The sequence below is a fragment of the Scatophagus argus genome, chromosome 5 (assembly GCF_020382885.2).
Source record: "Scatophagus argus isolate fScaArg1 chromosome 5, fScaArg1.pri, whole genome shotgun sequence".
NCBI classification, from domain to species: domain Eukaryota; kingdom Metazoa; phylum Chordata; class Actinopteri; family Scatophagidae; genus Scatophagus; species Scatophagus argus.
The window spans coordinates 21742528-21759366 of NC_058497.1; the positions used below are offsets into that span (position 1 = coordinate 21742528).

General features: G+C 40.7%; 1 protein-coding gene and 1 long non-coding RNA gene across 4 annotated transcripts in view; one reads left to right on the top strand and one right to left on the bottom strand.

Moving 5' to 3' along the window:
• LOC124059548 (rho guanine nucleotide exchange factor TIAM1-like) overlaps positions 1-14206 on the top strand; it is a 41445-nt gene extending 27239 nt beyond the window's left edge. The window contains exons 12-27 of one of the 2 annotated variants that reach the window (XM_046389644.1): positions 339-420; positions 711-797; positions 1566-1778; positions 2143-2243; positions 7456-7641; positions 8951-9019; positions 9356-9481; positions 9586-9694; positions 10373-10552; positions 10659-10777; positions 10860-10968; positions 11069-11127; positions 11346-11451; positions 11584-11671; positions 11793-11965; positions 12475-14206. In XM_046389644.1, coding sequence (XP_046245600.1) covers positions 339-420; positions 711-797; positions 1566-1778; positions 2143-2243; positions 7456-7641; positions 8951-9019; positions 9356-9481; positions 9586-9694; positions 10373-10552; positions 10659-10777; positions 10860-10968; positions 11069-11127; positions 11346-11451; positions 11584-11671; positions 11793-11965; positions 12475-13022 — 2355 coding nt within the window. In that variant the 3' untranslated portion in view covers positions 13023-14206. Of the gene's footprint in view, positions 1-338; positions 421-710; positions 798-1565; positions 1779-2142; positions 2244-4717; positions 5137-7455; positions 7642-8950; positions 9020-9355; positions 9482-9585; positions 9695-10372; positions 10553-10658; positions 10778-10859; positions 10969-11068; positions 11128-11345; positions 11452-11583; positions 11672-11792; positions 11966-12474 lie in introns of those variants that run through there. The other variant, XM_046389645.1, reaches the window with a different exon arrangement.
• Positions 1987-16839, bottom strand: part of LOC124059558 — a 37545-nt gene continuing 22692 nt past the window's right edge. Inside the window, exons 2-4 of one of the 2 annotated variants that reach the window (XR_006843402.1) lie at positions 9381-9457; positions 4568-4723; positions 1987-2391 (exon numbers count right to left, since the gene is read on the bottom strand). This is a non-coding gene — a long non-coding RNA (uncharacterized LOC124059558). The remainder of the gene's footprint in view (positions 2392-4567; positions 4724-9380; positions 9458-16839) is intronic. The other variant, XR_006843403.1, reaches the window with a different exon arrangement.

The window sequence follows — 16839 nt, forward strand, 5'->3', positions numbered from 1 at the left end:
CCATAAGAGCACCCATTTGATGCGGATTATTAATAAGTTTTCTTTCTTTTTATCCTTTTGATTTCGTATGTTTTCTCTGTCTGCCTCAGAGGACCATGCACCAGAACAGAAATCTGTTCAGGGAAAGTCTTCATAAACAATATCTGTAGTGACTTTTGTCTTTACATCATGTATTCATGTCATAGATCATTCAGCATAAAGACTGTTGGAGCTGCTTTGTCTAAGAATACAGAAAATTAACGCTCTCCCTGTGCTGTCAGTAACCCACCCACCAGAATATGAATAAAGTAGGCTGTGGTTTCATGATTTATATAATAACTTCTTTTTGTTCTTCACAGCTTTACAAAGAAATTGAGCTGTGCTCCAAAATAACAAAAGTAATCCAGTTTGACAGAGATGAATCCTGCATGATTGGTTACGGTAGGAACCATTTAAATTATCCTTTTGTAGTGGTTTATGTTTTTTTTTCTTTTTTTAGGATAATTACAATATGATTTTTGTTTACAGTTAAGATGCTGAATTGAAGTCAGTGTTAAAGATTTCCTACATGATGCTGTTGTTTTGAGAGTAATAATTGCTTTTCTTTGACCTGTACATGACCTGTTTTTCAGAGCCATTCCCATTTGTACTGCACAAATCCCCCTGATGTGTTTTATATAAGTCCTCCTCTCCTCCTCATCTTGCCTCTGTCTCTCCTTTTCCTCCCCCAGGTTTCTCCATTTCAGTGGTGGAGGAGGACGGAGTACAGCAGCTCTACATCACTGATGTGAAGGCGGGCGGTTTAGCCTTCGCCAAAGGTTCATTACCCTTCATTTCCATCAAATGAATTCCCTTCAAAAACACTGAATCTGTAGTCTCTGACCTAATGAATTACAACTAGAAGAAAAAAGAAAGACAATCTGGGGAGCAATGGCTGTTATTTTTCACGTTTTCAAAACAGCATTTTTCTCACATCGAGTCTATAGACATTTACACTGTCTCTAGAAATGCATTAGCACATGTTTTTGAATAGGCAGGGAGGATTTCAGAGATCGCTGCAGTTCTCAAGGACGTTGATTACTATAATCATAACCACACTGCCTCTCACTGGCCTCTGTGGCAGGGCTGCCAATGTGAAGAATCTGTAGTTAGGTGTCATATTCAGCGTCGTCCTTCACAAAGTTACACTGCAGGGTTGTACTGATGTCAAAACATGAGTTGGCCATATTGCGCAGAGAACAAGCAGTGATGCTGTGCTACAGAAAATGAGATACCTGCACTGTGTCAGAAGCTGACACTTCAGAGGGCATAGAGAAGTGGGTCATGCTTATGGGTCCGAAAGACAAAGAAAAGATAATAAATCTGCACACGATGGTCTCTAAAGTAATTTTTCATTTCAGACTAGCTTTTTTACAATAATATAATCTCATCATCTAAATTAGGAGTTTAAAGATCAGATAATCAGTGCTGAAAATTAGACTGATGTTGCAGTTGTGGATTTGAAGAAGCAGGTACCAATTATTTAGTGCAAGGATGTGTGACGGGTAGTAAATTGAATCAAAGCTGATGGTGTTCCCACATCACAGGTCTAAATGCAGGGGATGAAATACTTCAGCTGAACGGAAAAGACTCTCGCAGTCTGAACTTCTCCGACATGAAGGCGGCATTTTCTCAAGCTTCACTGGCTTTGACGGTCAACACTCTGCCTTCGGTTGACCGCCGCCAGCTCTGCTACCTGCCGCCACGCCGCTCAGATGCAGAGGAAGATCTCTACACAGACATCTTCTCCCAGAGCCAAGGTGAGAAGCACCTTCAAATACAGCTTGTGGTGCTAATGCGAGATTTAACTTCAGAGCTCCAATTTCCAGAAATTATGTACAGCCAATTGCTCACAGTATGCTCATGCTTGTCCTCAACTTTGGTGTTCCTGTGGGCAGAAAAGACTTCTATTTCTTGCAGCCACACTTTGAGGATTAGCTTGATAAAGTTGGAGCATTTTACATAAAGGTCATAAACTTTAATAAAAAAATTAGAAGGCAAGTACAACATTCTTCACCTACTTCACAGTGCTGGTCAAAAATGCTTGCATCTCATTAAAAAAAAAAGAAAAGAAAATCCTATACAACATTTCTTGAGGCTCACACACAGTTTTGTTCATGGCAGAGGAGATCCTGGATGACGGGGTCGGACTGCTGCTCGAGAGCTCAGGAGACAGCCTGGACGATGACTCTGAGATCTTTAGCGAGTTTGATGAGTGCAGAAAGGTAAGAGCCCCATTTCATTACTTATTGGTGGAGTCTGATTGAGTACAACCGCAGAAAACATCTGACAACGCATTCTTCACATGATGGCGCTGGCTCTTGTGCTTGTTTCCTCTCCTCGTCCTTGTCCTTCACCGTGTCCCCCTCAGCTCTGCGTTATTATGGAAAACAGCACTTAATAACAGTTTGCTTCACCACAGTTGGAGGCGCCATCTGCTACTGGTTCATTTTATCTAGTTTAGAAACGCGAGTAGTGACCATATTTATATTATCCAGGGATTAGCAGTTTCCGTGACACTTTGTTTTAAATGTATCTAGTAGCTTCTGACACAGTATTAAAGTGTTTTGATTTTCATTAATCCACATCTACATTGCTTAATGAAGAGTATTGTATGCAGGATGAAGTGTCCGCTTTGAATGTAACGGCACAGTGATGGATGAGCCTTTGATAACGCTTGTCTCTCTAATTGCTTTATTGTATGGTGATTGGGATCAGGTAATGAATGGAGATGTATTCATTTCAATCCTAAATGAGCAATCCGACACAAATTGCAAAAGAGATCCCAGAGCAGGATCAGCAAAACAAGCAAGTAAAAAATAATAATAATGATAATCTCTGACCTACATTTTATTGTTGTATTACTGATGTTCTTTGACTAACAAGTTCATCTTAGTTTGGGGAAAAAGGGAGCCTCAGAGTAAAATAACACTTTAAATTAGATTAAACTAGTGGTATAATCTTCTTCCTGAAACTTTTTTTGACTTCAAAGTACATCTGTGCCTCTATGTTGTACATCTACGTACATCTGTGCTCTTGCTCATGAAATACTGTTTGAAAAGATCATATTGTAGATTAGTTTCTTTCCTAATTGTAACTCCACTGTGATCACTGCATGATCCTCAGTCATCCCACTTGCTCATCAAACCACAGACTTTCCACCTTACTGATATCTCTTTAATGAGCAGCCATCAATCAAATGTTGTTCCAATTAAAGCTAATTGCCTCTGTAATTAACTATTAATAACAATACTGTAAATATGAGCAAAACAATTATATGGACTCATGCAAAATCAAGGGGGAAAAAGTCTTTGAAGCCATCATAGTGGTGTTTCTCCTTTTTATGTTGACTGTCCCTCCACTCTCTTTGAGGCTGGATGTATGTTTTTCAAAGACAAAGGAAGCCTGTAATGCAACAATTTATCTTCAAATACTTTCAGTACTACACAGAGTGCAGCCTCTTACACTGATTCATCAAAGTGCAGAGATAAGTGAAGATTTGAAGTTTTGTATGTGAAATGTGGGAGTGATGTCTGGAGCTGCAGCACAAGTCCCCTAATAGCAGAACAAAAATAATACAAGCTGTGCCTCCCTTTGTGTACACCGCGATGACTATTTATTTCTTAAACGTCCTATTATAACAAATGCTCCTACAATCAGTGAAAACTGAAACACCAAACCCTAGGAGACTTCTTGCCAAAAATAATGCAGTGGCTGTAAAGGGAACTCTTCCAGAGATTTCTCTCTTTCAAAGTAAATAACCGATCACCACTAATCTAACGCCTGCAGAAATGTTTCATTTTATTCTGTGCTTCAGAGGAGAGAACTTCTTTGTCTCTGCAGTAAAGGATAAAAATCCATCATAACTAGGGGTGCTGTGAGATACAGATATTCAGGTATACTGGGATTTTCTCCAGACATCATGATAATGTTATGGTGATTTTTTTTTTGTTCTGGCCACCATAATGAAATGTAATGAAATGCAGTTTCACTTCCCTTTTGCTTAATCTGGGGTACATTTAAATGGTCACATTGGGTAGTTGTCAGGCTTTAGTGCCAGAACTTCACTTCTCCCCAGACTCACCATTTGGTGCTGGTTTTCAGCAGCTACAGTAAGTGAAACTTCATCACTGAGGAGGCAATGACACCATTTTCTCCACTCGCTGTAGGCGCTGTAGACAAGCATGCAGTGCAGCTGCAAGATATTTTGTGTTCTGGATAGCAGTAACCCCTCGCTTGCTGCACGCTACAGGCTACCACTATCACTCCCTGGACGTGCATCTTTGTGCCCTTTTGTCAGTTGGGGAAATTACTGAGGAAAATCGAATGTATGAGAAATAATCATGAGGCGCGATCGTTACATAAGTCTTGATGGAAGAGATGGAAGACCTCATTTGATTTGTTACTTAACATTAAATACATCTGCCCCCCCCAACCCAACCACCACCACTTGTTTCTGTATTCACTCTCCATTGCAGCTTCCTTCTCCCCATCACTCCCCCTCTATTCTTGAATTTCTGCATTTATATTCTGCTGCGGTGTGGCTCACCCAGCCAATCCTGCTCCACCCTAACCTTGAGGAGGAGACTCTTCCTCCTGCTCCTTTGCTCTCTCCCTGGTCTGGAGGATTATCAAGACTCATTTACAGTGCTGCTGGAAATGGCCAGATCTTCACACTCACACTGTGTGCCTGAGTTTACCCAGCCTGTAGATAACAGAGAGGGAGAGAGGGAGAGAGAGAAGGAGAGAGAGAGAGAAACAGGCAGAATATCAGTGACAGAACTACTGCAGACTCTGAAGGCGAAAAGAAGGGGAGTTGGAAGACTGTAAGCACTGGTGGGCGGAAAGGAGGAGGCTGAGCAGCTTCACTCATCCTTCATCACAAGCACCACAGCACCTTCTCCTTTTTTTTTTTATAAACAGAGGCAAGACAAAAGGGTTGAGAAATGTGTTGGAGAGGCACAGTGTAGTCTTGTTTCTTTCCAAAGCCTGGAGCCTTTTCGCCTCTGGCACTTAAAACTGACGCTGACTGTCCACCTGCACCTGGCTATGTCCGTCCTGAAGTGGAGCAAGCACAGCAAGCGCTCCTCAGACTCCATCTATGACATGCTTCATCTGGTGAGATTCCTGCTTTTCTTTATCCGGTTAGCTCTTGCTACTACTGTATCACAACAGTAGCAAGAGCTACTGTTGTGATACATGGCGAGCTGTTGTGGTCTTATTCCAGTGAGAGTAAAACACCTTTCCTTTGCGTTTGTTTCACGCCTCCTCTTGGCTGCTGCAGACAGACAACAGGAAGCTGTGAGTCACCGTCGTGTTGCAGAGTTGCCCTGTAATCACTGGAGGGCTCCACTGGATGTCAAAATAAAACGCTACATGCAGGAGTGGAGTATCTACAGATCTGACTCCAGACAACTTGGACTTTAGATGACTTTGACAAACTACCCTAACCTGTTGTTGCAGTGACTCTGTGACTGTTGTAGAGTTTTTTTCTCTTGGTACCTCGAGCTGTGATCTCAGGCTTATCTCAGTTTCAGAGGGCAGATGTGGACCTCCCAACTCCTGTCAGTGCTCTCATGCATTGAAACTATTTTTAATATATATTTCACTCAGTAGGGGATATGCTAGGCTCTGGCATCTTATAGTTTTACCCAAGACAACCTATTGTTCTTTTCATGTGATATTGAAGGCTCTGGGCTTTGGATTACACACCCCCAACCCCCCCGCCAATCCTCTCTGTTCTTTCTCTTCTCTCTGCCATGTCATGACTGTCCATGCATGCAAAGCTGCCATGGTGTTAATTAGCCTAGATTGTGAATGTGATTGTGAAATCTGACTGGACTGTGACTGTCTTATTAGGCTCAGTAAACTTGGTTGAGCTCAGCTGACAAATTAGGCAGGAAGAAATATCTGGTTTATTTACTTTTTTTATCCTTTCTTCTGGGCTTCTCTCTTGTTTGGAGTGCGGGCTGCTAAATGTGTTTTTGTAACTATTACATTTGTCATACTACACTTGACAAATCTAAAGCTCAAGTGAAGGAGAATGTGGAGTCTGTAAATGTTCATGGGAGCATCATCAAGTATGGGGACTCATTTCAATATTTTTTATTTGTGCTTGTGCAACTTGGTAGAAAGTTTTTGTCAACTTTTTGCAACATTGCATTGACAGACATAACATTTCTCGGTTCATCTGCTGATCTGGGAGCTGCCTGATTATTTTGGAAAACTGTCAACACGGACAAATGGCTCATATATGGATGCGCCTGTCTGATTAAATAACAATGCTGATAGTTGTTGTCAATCGCAAAGCTGCATGACTGTCACTGGATAACAAAATGTTTTTTGTTTATCCTCTATATATTTTGCTGTTGTACTTCTCTTATCATCATATTTTAGTGAAGTGTCTAACCTACGGCTGCTTCTACCTGGCATCTAGTGTATCCGATTAAAAAGTTGTTTAGATGCTCTCAAATGTGTAAAGAGATGATAGTTGCAGGTCTTGATTATTTTTATCTGAGAATGGTGACATTCCATCCTCTGAAGCTCTATGGAGCCTGTATTATTATTTCCCATAGGTGTGACAGGATAAATTGCTTCTGTCTGGCCTATAAAAATCATTATATTACCTGTCTCTCAGCTCTTTCTTCTGTACACAGTGGCATCAATACCTGCTAGTGGTTCCTATTATGTGGCAATAACTGCCTGCTCCATGCAACTCCCTCAGTTAATCTTTATGTGTCATCTACTTTAGAGGTCTTGTAGAGTGTTTGATCTGTTAAATTCTTTCCTCACAAAAGCAAATGTAGGTTTTATGGTTACGAATAAGCTTTTCTTTGTGCTTTCTATTTTGTGTTTGTATTGATGTCAAATGCCAAAATGAAATTTGGTTCTCATGGGTGGTTAGGCTGGTAGCCTCTTGTGAACAAAGTAACTGTATTAGTTCAGCCTTGCAGGCTGTTGTTGAATAGGATCTATTTTTGTCCAAAATGATAGTCTAATGCACATCAAGGCTGGTCTCTACGGCAACCATTACTGTATGTGGACAGACACTGTTGGGTGTATATTTTGATTCTGTGAAAGAGATGAATCATTACACCGCTGATCCGTCAGTAGGTGGAAAACACCAGGGAAAAAGGGGATGTGAGTGAATTAGAGGGAGGTGGGGAGTCATTGTTATGACAGACTGAAAATAGACCAAATTAATGCGAATGGTGTTTTCTTTTTTTTTTTTGAGCTACCTCTTTCCAGGCTCACTCTCTGCACAGTCATGAATCTGTGCACACCAGTAGGTGGTGGAAAGTAACACTTGCAAGTTAAATATTTGAGGTGCTGCTTCGGTGCTGACGGATCGATATTTGGATTTTACTTCCTTTGCCTTCAAGTTGGAGTTGCATAATTCGTCACATCACACTTTTTCTTCCTCTCTTCAACTGGCAGAGTACGGAGCAAGTCGCTGCTTTCTGCCGCAGTCTCCATGACATGAATCCCTCGGAGTGTGTGTCCTCCTCGCCTAGCCCGGACTCGCCCTTCCCACCACCTGCAACTCCCCGACAGCTCTCTGATGCCGACAAGCTCCGCAAAGTCATTTGTGAACTCGTGGAGACCGAGCGCACCTATGTCAAAGTCAGTATCACTCATCTTACTTGTAAGCGGCAGATGGTCGTTGTGAGCGTGCATGTGATCCTCCTGTCCATCGATCTGTGTTTCTGTCTGCCTCGGCTTGTGTTAGCCCTACACATTACCTATTCCACATGACCAATCCATATTTATCTCTGTGTCCCAGGAGACACGAGAGGGACACAGCTGTGCCCTTGCCTGGATATTGCCTAATCTTTTTCTGGCCGCTAAAAATGTGGCTCAGCGGAATAACTGGGTTAGAGAGGGTATACGATGGGATTATGTCAAGGCTATCTAAAATATATACAATACCTCATTACAGGGGGCACATCGTATATTGATGGTGGATGGTATATTGTAGAACTTTCCGAGGGGACAGTTTTGACTTTTGTGAATTTGGGCCATTTGTCCTAAATACCCACTTTTAAATGCACATGCTTTTGCGTTTGTGTGCAGCTTGCAAAAGTGGGACTTCAGCAGTTCAGTTGCTGCTGTAATACACTGTAGGTGTAGACAAAATAATGAAAACCCTAAACAAACGAGGACTTGCTACAAAGATTTGCCATTTTAAATTGAGTGAGCTAGTGAGCCATATTTGTCAAATACTGTAAGCTACATCTTATTCTTGTTAGTCTCCAGCTTTTGGCTGCTGATGCAGTTATGGCTTGGCACATGTTGTCACGATTTTCAAGACTTTAGAAAGTTAAACATTAAATGTTTTTTTGTTTTTGTTTGACCAATTTGTGCATAGATTTATATTTTTAAGCATCTCATGTTGCTGTGAAAACTCGCACAGACTCACTGATTGGCAAGCATTCAAAATGTTCAAAATGTTAACATTATTTTATGTATTTCACGTATACATCCTGCCATCTAACAAAGAATTAATTTACTTTCTATTTCTTAATAAGATGAACTCCTTTAAGAGCTGTTAGTTAATCAGAGGTTGACTAATTATTGGATTAACAATAAAAATCATGAGCAACAACTACTGTGCAGTGTTTTGTTAGGCCAGTCATCCATCTTTGGAGAAAGTAGATGGTGTTTCACCCTACTACTAATTAATCTCACAGGCTTTCAACAGTTCAGATTCGGTAAATGTTGCAATAGTCATTTATTCATCTGGGCTTTCTTATAGCTTCCTTACCATTAAAGTGCATGCAGAAAGGCATCCACCAGTGTAGCTGTCTTTGATCTTGGTGGGACTCTTTCACGGTTTAATCACTGTTATGTTGTGAGGAATATTCAAGCCTGTATTTCCCCTAATGATGTGGACAACTCTGACCCAAAAACATAATTCTCTCTTCTCTTGCAGGATCTCAATTGCCTCATTGGGAGATATTTAACCCCACTGCAGAAAGAGACCTTCCTCACCCAGGATGAGGTATGTTAAACATTCCCTGTGAGTCTTTGAGGGGTAGTTGGATTGCAAATGCCAAAACTGTTAAAATGTTCTAAGAAAAGTGGGTTACATAATCGTGTGGAGAGTAGCTGTGTGCAAGGACAGAAGGGGTGGATGATAATGGGAGGGAGAGAGAGGGGGAGGTTTTACATGCATTTGCAATAATGAAGTTAATATGGCTGTTTTACACTTTGAGCATTTCCCTGCTTTGCGTATAGCAAGGAACTAGTGTGCACCAAAAAGAAACAGAAATATTAGAGATATTTTCTTGACTTTGTTTAAATGTTTTTTTGTTTTGTTTTGTTTTGTTTTGCCAAGCTGGATGTACTGTTTGGGAACCTACCGGAAATGGTTGAGTTCCAGGTCGAGTTTCTCAAAACCCTGGAGGATGGGACCAGACTGGTTCCAGATCTAGAGAAGCTGGAGAGAGTGGATCAGTTTAAGGTATACCTTCTCACATATGACCAGCCATAACAATTTGAAACACCCATTAATTATTTTATAGCCACTGGTTTGGTAACTTCTCTCCCTTTTTTTTTTTTTTGCAGAAAATCCTCTTCTCTCTAGGAGGCTCTTTCCTGTACTATGCAGACCGTTTTAAAATCTACAGTGCTTTCTGCGCCAGCCACACCAAAGTCCCTAAGGTCCTCGTAAAGGGTGAGTAAATGTGCTCTAGGGTCGACATTCCTACTTGACTCAAAGGAGAGGATGTATTTATCCATCAACCATCTGCCATATCCGGCAAGGATCCATAAATCTGCTCTGCAGAGTTGTCAGCCAGACAGTTGTCCATTTGACCTCTGCATACTTTGAAGCTGGTGGCTCCCAGGGCTAAAAAACTGCACAGTATTATCTGATATATAATGAGGACTGTTGCACTCATCTTTTCTCTTGCTAGTACACCCACTCCTTTTAACACTCAAGTGGATGGCTTTGTTTGCTGGATTTACATTCAATGACTCAACTACTTACTCGCCATACCGAGTCTGATGAATTGTTATTTGGATAAGGCTGTTTTCAAAACAGTTTGTTGCTGCCTCTTAAATGAAATGACTCATCTATAAAAAGCATGAAAGAGTTCAGTTCATGGCTGTAGGTCATCACTGATATAAGACAGCATAAAACAAATGAACTGAGTCTCAGTTTGCACAAGATCAGCATTTTTATGCCACAGTTATCCTGGTCAGTAGTCAATTTAAGCCCAACATCTTAGTCCATTTTCAAATACACAAATACAAGCTTTACTGCTGTGAATTACAGACCATAAATAAACTCCAGTGATAAATTAAAAATGGATATCTGGACATTTTCCAATAAGTGTGTTTTATATTCCAGCCAAAACTGATCCCAATTTCAAAGCCTTCCTGGATGAACGCAACCCCAAGCAGCAGCACTCTTCCACCCTTGAGTCATACCTGATCAAACCCATCCAGAGGGTGCTAAAATATCCCCTCCTGCTGAGGGAGCTCTACTCGCTCACAGACCCAGACAGTGAGGAGCACTACCACCTGGATGGTAAGACCCAGTCTCAAGGCTGGCAGAGAAGATGAAATCACTTTTTTAACAAGGGAGAATGTGAGTGAATTCAGCTCAAACCATGTTGTACTTTTCTTGTCTGTAGTCGCAATGAAAGCAATGAACAAAGTTGCCAGCCACATCAACGAGATGCAGAAGATCCATGAGGAGTTTGGAGCAGTGTTTGATCAGCTCATCATTGAGCAGAGTGGTGAAAAGAAAGAGGTAGGTTGGATGAAGGTCGCTTTATTCTGTCAGCTAAAGAGCACAAATGAAATGACTGCTGGTATTTTGTTGCTTTTGCCAGGTTGCTGATCTGTCCATGGGTGACCTGCTGCTCCACACTAATGTGACCTGGATCAACCCCCCTGTCTCCTTGGGAAAATGGAAGAAAGAGCCCCAGATGGCTACATTTGGTATGTCATGAGTTTTCTCTAAAATTATGAGTCATGAGTATGACTTTATGTCATAAGTAAGCTTTTGATGATAGCTGATGTTTTTACCATTGCTTTTTAGTGTTCAAAACAGCGGTGGTCTTTGTATGCAAGGACGGATCCAAGCAGAAAAAGAAAATGGTGAGTTTTCACACAAGCAAGAATCCATCAGCAAGCCCAAAGTTCATTTAAAATATAACCTATTTTGTCAGAGCAGTGTAAATTGACTTTGCCCATGTGCCACTTTCAGAATCAGCACACTGGGTCACCTGTAAAAGATTAGAACAGGATGCTGCTCATTTCGCAGGCACAGTTTCATAGGAAAAAATAACTAAATGTCTTTCTTTGAATGATTGTAGGGTGGCTCCCATCGGGTCTCTGTATCTTCTGAAGAAAAAGACCCTTTCCGATTCCGTCACATGATCCCTACTGATGCCCTTCAAGTCAGGTCTTTGGCCAATGCAGGTAATTATTCCATAACTAATGCACAGTGCTGTATTGATACTGATGTTTTATTCTTCATCCAGAAATGATTGCTTCAGAAAATCTTACAGATTGCCCTGTGCATAAAATCGAAAGTGTTGATTTCTTCCTCAGATGGCGAGGGCTCGGCTGTGTGTGAGATTGTCCACACAAAATCGGAGTCAGAGGGCAGGCCAGAGAGGACATTTCAGCTGTGCTGTAGGTGAGGATCTCTTCTAACGGAGGTTTAATTCCACTGCAAATGGAAGCCTGCACTGATACAGTTCTGTCTGCTGTTATCTACAGAGTGACAAACCGATAACACACCCTTCTGTCTCCCACAGCTCTCCAGAGAGTAGAAAAGACTTTCTGAAGACAGTCCATTCCATCTTGAGGGAAAAGCACCGCCGACAGCTCCTGAAAACAGAGAGTTTACCCCTCAACCAGCAGTATGTGCCCTTTGGAGGAAAGCGCCTTTGTGCCCTGAAGGGAGCCCGTCCTGCCATAAATAGAGCAGGTAACTTGTCAGTCTGTGGCTGCACTGACCCTGCAGCTTCAAAGTGTCCTAATTCTGGATCTCATCCTTCTTACCTATTAATCTGTTAGACTTTTATTTATGGTTTCAGCCACATTTATGGATTTAATTAATATGTGGGGAGATATCTGCATTCAAACAATCTATGGGTAATGGAATTTTTGGGAGAGTTTGCTTTGAACTTTCATACTTTTAACTTCAATTGTGATTCAATGTAGTTCATAGAATTATTTTTCAACAGTTATTTTTGGAATTTTCAGCACAAGTAGGACGTTTTAATACTCAACCCTGTCCAGACAGGACAACTATTGTTATAAACTGTTATTATACCATGTTGTACACCAGCTGGATAAATTAACAGACTACTTTTTTATTCATCTAGTCTTGAATGTGGAAAAATCTGTAATGTTATGTTGTCAAAATCCAAAGTAATGCCCTGAAACTGCTAGCTTTGTCATTTTGTCATAGTCATTTTTTTTTTCTTTTTGCAGCATCTGCTCCAACCAGGACTCTAGGCAGGAGGAAGTTAGTACGCAACCGTTTCACCATAGACACAGACATTGTTTTTGATGGCGAGCCAGAACAGGATCTCGCATCACCACAGGAACCCGACTCAAATCGGCTGCAGCAGAATGAAGAACCTGATCAGCAGCAGCAGCAGCAGCAGCAGCAGTCTGATTTAGCGGGTGACACAGATCGCTGGGTGGAAGAGCAGTTTGACTTAGAAGAATACGAAGACCAAGAAGAGGTGAAGGAGACAGACATCCTTAGTGATGACGATGACGAGTTCTGCCAGACTCCCAGAGCACCGTCCACTGAAGTCGACCTGGAAGCCCCCACTATGGCTTTATCCTTGGCGAGCGAGGAAACAGAGGACAGCCTCAAGTCCCCATCGGTCAGTCAGACATCTGATGATGTGAAGCTGTCCAATACAGAGAAGCAGAGTTGCTTGACCGATGACAATGTGGAGCAAACAGAGAACGATGAGATTTGGGTAAGAAGGAAGCAATCAAGTTCATCCCCAGACTGTAGCACATAAAAGCTGAAGAAGACGAGCAGATAGCAAGTGTGCTAAACCGCTTTACATGGGCTCCATAAAGATCAGTCATCAGTCTTCACAAACAATGCATGGGCATTGACGTATATCGCACAGCTAGTAGAAGATATATCCTTCCTTACCTTACCTTTGCTGAATGCTTTTTGTACAGGTAAGATCATTAGCGGAGCAATACAGGAATCTAGAATGAGGGAGCTGTATCCCAAATCAAATGCTGTCACACAGAAGTGTAAGCTTTGAGAGATGAACTAACGGTACAGTCATGGAAATCTTATCAGTTGCTTTGATTGGCATGGTTTGCACATTTGGGCAGCATTCTGTAGTCCTGCCTGCTGTTGCCAAATTTGGATATTGTGAGAACGTTTATATTTGTTTTGTCTGTGTGACTCAGAGATATTATCATAGTTAAGGGCTGTATATTATTTGTCCTTAAAGAAATAGAATAAGTAATTGCAAAGGACAGTCTTGTCTTGCATAGTTTACTGTACTTGTACATTTTCTCATGAATATACACTGACATGTTTTGGGAACAGATTTCTTGGTTATGTATGATATCAGAATTTGATTTCTTGACTTAAAGCGATGTTTTTAGCCTGAAAATATTTTGGTTGTTCTCTTGTTACATTTAATAGCAGAGTTACGTAATAGCCCCCTATGAGTCGAGGGGATTGAATTTGTTTTAACTTAACATAATCCTGTTTTACTTGAATTTGCTGTTTCATATTTTTGTTTACTGTGAAACAATTTTCTTGAGTTTATTTTTCCGTTTTTGCTCTTCAGTATTGCCATATCTTTCCCCATTCTTAACACTTTGTGTGCACACTCTGTGTTGTAGAGAATTTGCACATCAGCTATTTTAAAAGTTATTGTGTGTTCAGAATGATTGTTCACTGGTAATGGATTACAAAGCGATGTTTTTTTTTTTAATTTATTCATATATAAATTAATTTGTTAGCAAAAAACATGAGTGATCATTTTTTCATGAAGAAAGTCCAAATTTGCTCAAGCAATCAAGGGGAAAGACTTGCAGTATGCCTGAACAGTGAAAGACGTCATGCTTGTAAACAACTCATTGTGCTCCTAATACTACATTTTATTACTGTGTGTATATAGAAAAATGTATTGATATCATAATAAATACAGTTGTTTCCTACTTATACTTCAAAGCGACTCTCTGTAGTGATTCCTCAGCTCGTGCGGTTTACTCAACAGCCTAACTCATCCCCTGCAGCTCTGCAGACATCTTTTGTGACAACAGTTTTGTGATGTGAGAAGAAAAAAAAAAACCTAAATGCCCAATGTGCTCAGACAGGCCTCAGAATGACAGGACTAAGCAGCTAATCGATGCACTCCAGCCTCAAAGCAACCAATAAGACAGACTGCAATTCCAGAACAAAAGAGGGAAAATAAAACCAGAACCTTCATAAGACACTAAGAGCCACTTTGTGTGTTTGCAAGCCATGGCTGATTAGGTGTCTGAATGATAGTGAAGGAACTAAAACCCCATTATCCCCAACTATCACAGTCCTTTAAAAAAATCCGGCATATTTAGACCTCTGGTCAGCAGTATCACTCCATATAATACAATAACCGTGCAATAAATATATCTGAGACTTGTTGATGCCACTCTGATCATTCCTGAGGACATTTCTTTGTGTTAAACGACTCTTGTATCTCATCAAGTGTCGTTTCAGTGAGGGTTGGCTTGTGATTTTGTTTTTTATCAAAGCTCTTTTTCTTTGTCTAGCAAATGTCATAATGATTTTTGAAAGATGAAACGCAGGTGCATCTGCAAAATAATGTGATGCAGGGAACAGCATCAAAAGTCATGATGCCAAACACAGTGAAACTGGAGGTCATAAATAGACCCTAAAAGCATCTGACTGAAAGACACTTGACTGAGAGATTTGCTCCAACTGAAATCAAGATTCCTGTCAATTTCAACCAAACATTATGAGCTTTGCCAAACTGGTATTTACTGGAGAGCCATTGTGTTGTGAAGTGCTTCTTTTATATTGTCCACCCCCTCTGTTTTTTTTTTAATGGTACTGGACAATTGAGCATTTGGCGAGGAAAGCAGATGCCATGTTCTCTCAAGCAGAACAACCAGGGTAAATGAACAACAGTTTGAACAAACTGGAATGTCTGCCCAGACTCATAATATACTGCATGTAGTGACTAATACAGAGCTTCATCACATGGTGATGGCAATCACCTGAAGTTCAATATTGCCAACTCCAATGAGCTTTAGAGGACTGCAGTGCTTCTAAAACATGTTCTACAACATGTTTCTGAAAAGAAGTAACAGATTCTAAATCCCAGAAGCTTCATACACAACTCCAACCCAGCAGCTCAGAAGATCTTTACAGTCAGCACAGTTCCAATTTAGTATCTGACCAAATGTAAAAGATGGTCACCATCTGCCCTTCCTCTCCTGAGTTATGGTGTGGAACAATAGGTAGAAAAGAGTTTTGCAGAAGATGTCACAGTTAAGCTGACCTTTTAGATTGCATCATTTTTCCTATCAGACAGTGGTGGGAAATGTTGTCATTTTGTCAATTGGTGCATAAATGCCCCAAGGCATGAAAACAGGTCTAGTACACATTCAGTCTTAATGACCAGTACGTATGAAAAGGATCAAGAATATAAAAATACATACTCATTATTTGTACTCCCTGTACTCCAGTGTTTATAAGCACAAGTTACGAGACCATCTGCAAGAAGTTTTGTTTGTTTCCTCCTGTACATTCCTGTGAACATCCCTTCAATTATATTAGTAGTAAAATCTATAAGCATCAAAAGACATCTGCTAATCACCCAACTATTGGAATGACAGACATGTAAATATGTGAATTTGAGTCAAAGATGTCCAATAATGGGAACAGTTCAAACTTTATATTTTTTGTAAAGCTGGTGGTGCGACAATACAAGAGAGGGAGAGAGAGAAAGAGAGAGAGAAGATAAATCGAAATGTATTATGGGTTGTAGACACTTTCTTATGCCTTCAGCTGTTGTTGACTTTCATTGGCAATTTAAAGCTGACATGGGAGAGCATGTCTGCACCCTTGACACTATAATCCACGGTTCTCACAGCCCTATCTCTCTTCTCTTTACTCCTCTTTTTTGTCTCTGAGCTCTGTGGACATCCTGTCACCCAGTCTCAGTTCCCTTCATAAACACCCCTCCTCTACCACACTTGTCAATCACCAGCCCCATTATAAAAGCTCTGGTGCGCGTGCAGATAAAGAAAAAAAGATCTCTTCAGACATTGTGCTGTAGATCTGCAGCAACAGTATCTGCTGAATGAAAGCGAGCCGAGATGGGGCAGGTTTGCTTTGCCAATGCCCTCGCTTTGAAGGAACAGATGCATATCTTATGTGAGATAAAAGCATCTGAGCTTTTTTTTTTTTTTTTTTATCAAATTCTTCTTCTTCTATTTGTCTGAACAGATCATTTCTGAACAGTGAATCTGAACACTATGATTCACACTATGAACACTAAATTAGAATTGACATTTTTACATTTTTATGAATATTATCTAAACCTCACTGTAGCCCAGGAATGTGTAGTTACATTTACATACAGCAGGTGGCACACCTCATCTGTTGTAGATGCTCAGAATGCAATGCCATTGAAGTCCTTGTTGGTGTAATGGTCAAGTGTCCCAGTATTTTTATCTATATAGTGCACTTGCATCTTACTCTGCATTTTTGTGTGTTCAGTTTGCATCATGTTTCTTATCCAATCCATCACAAATCAATATCCAAAACTCTAATGCAAGCAGTGATGAGGTCACTCA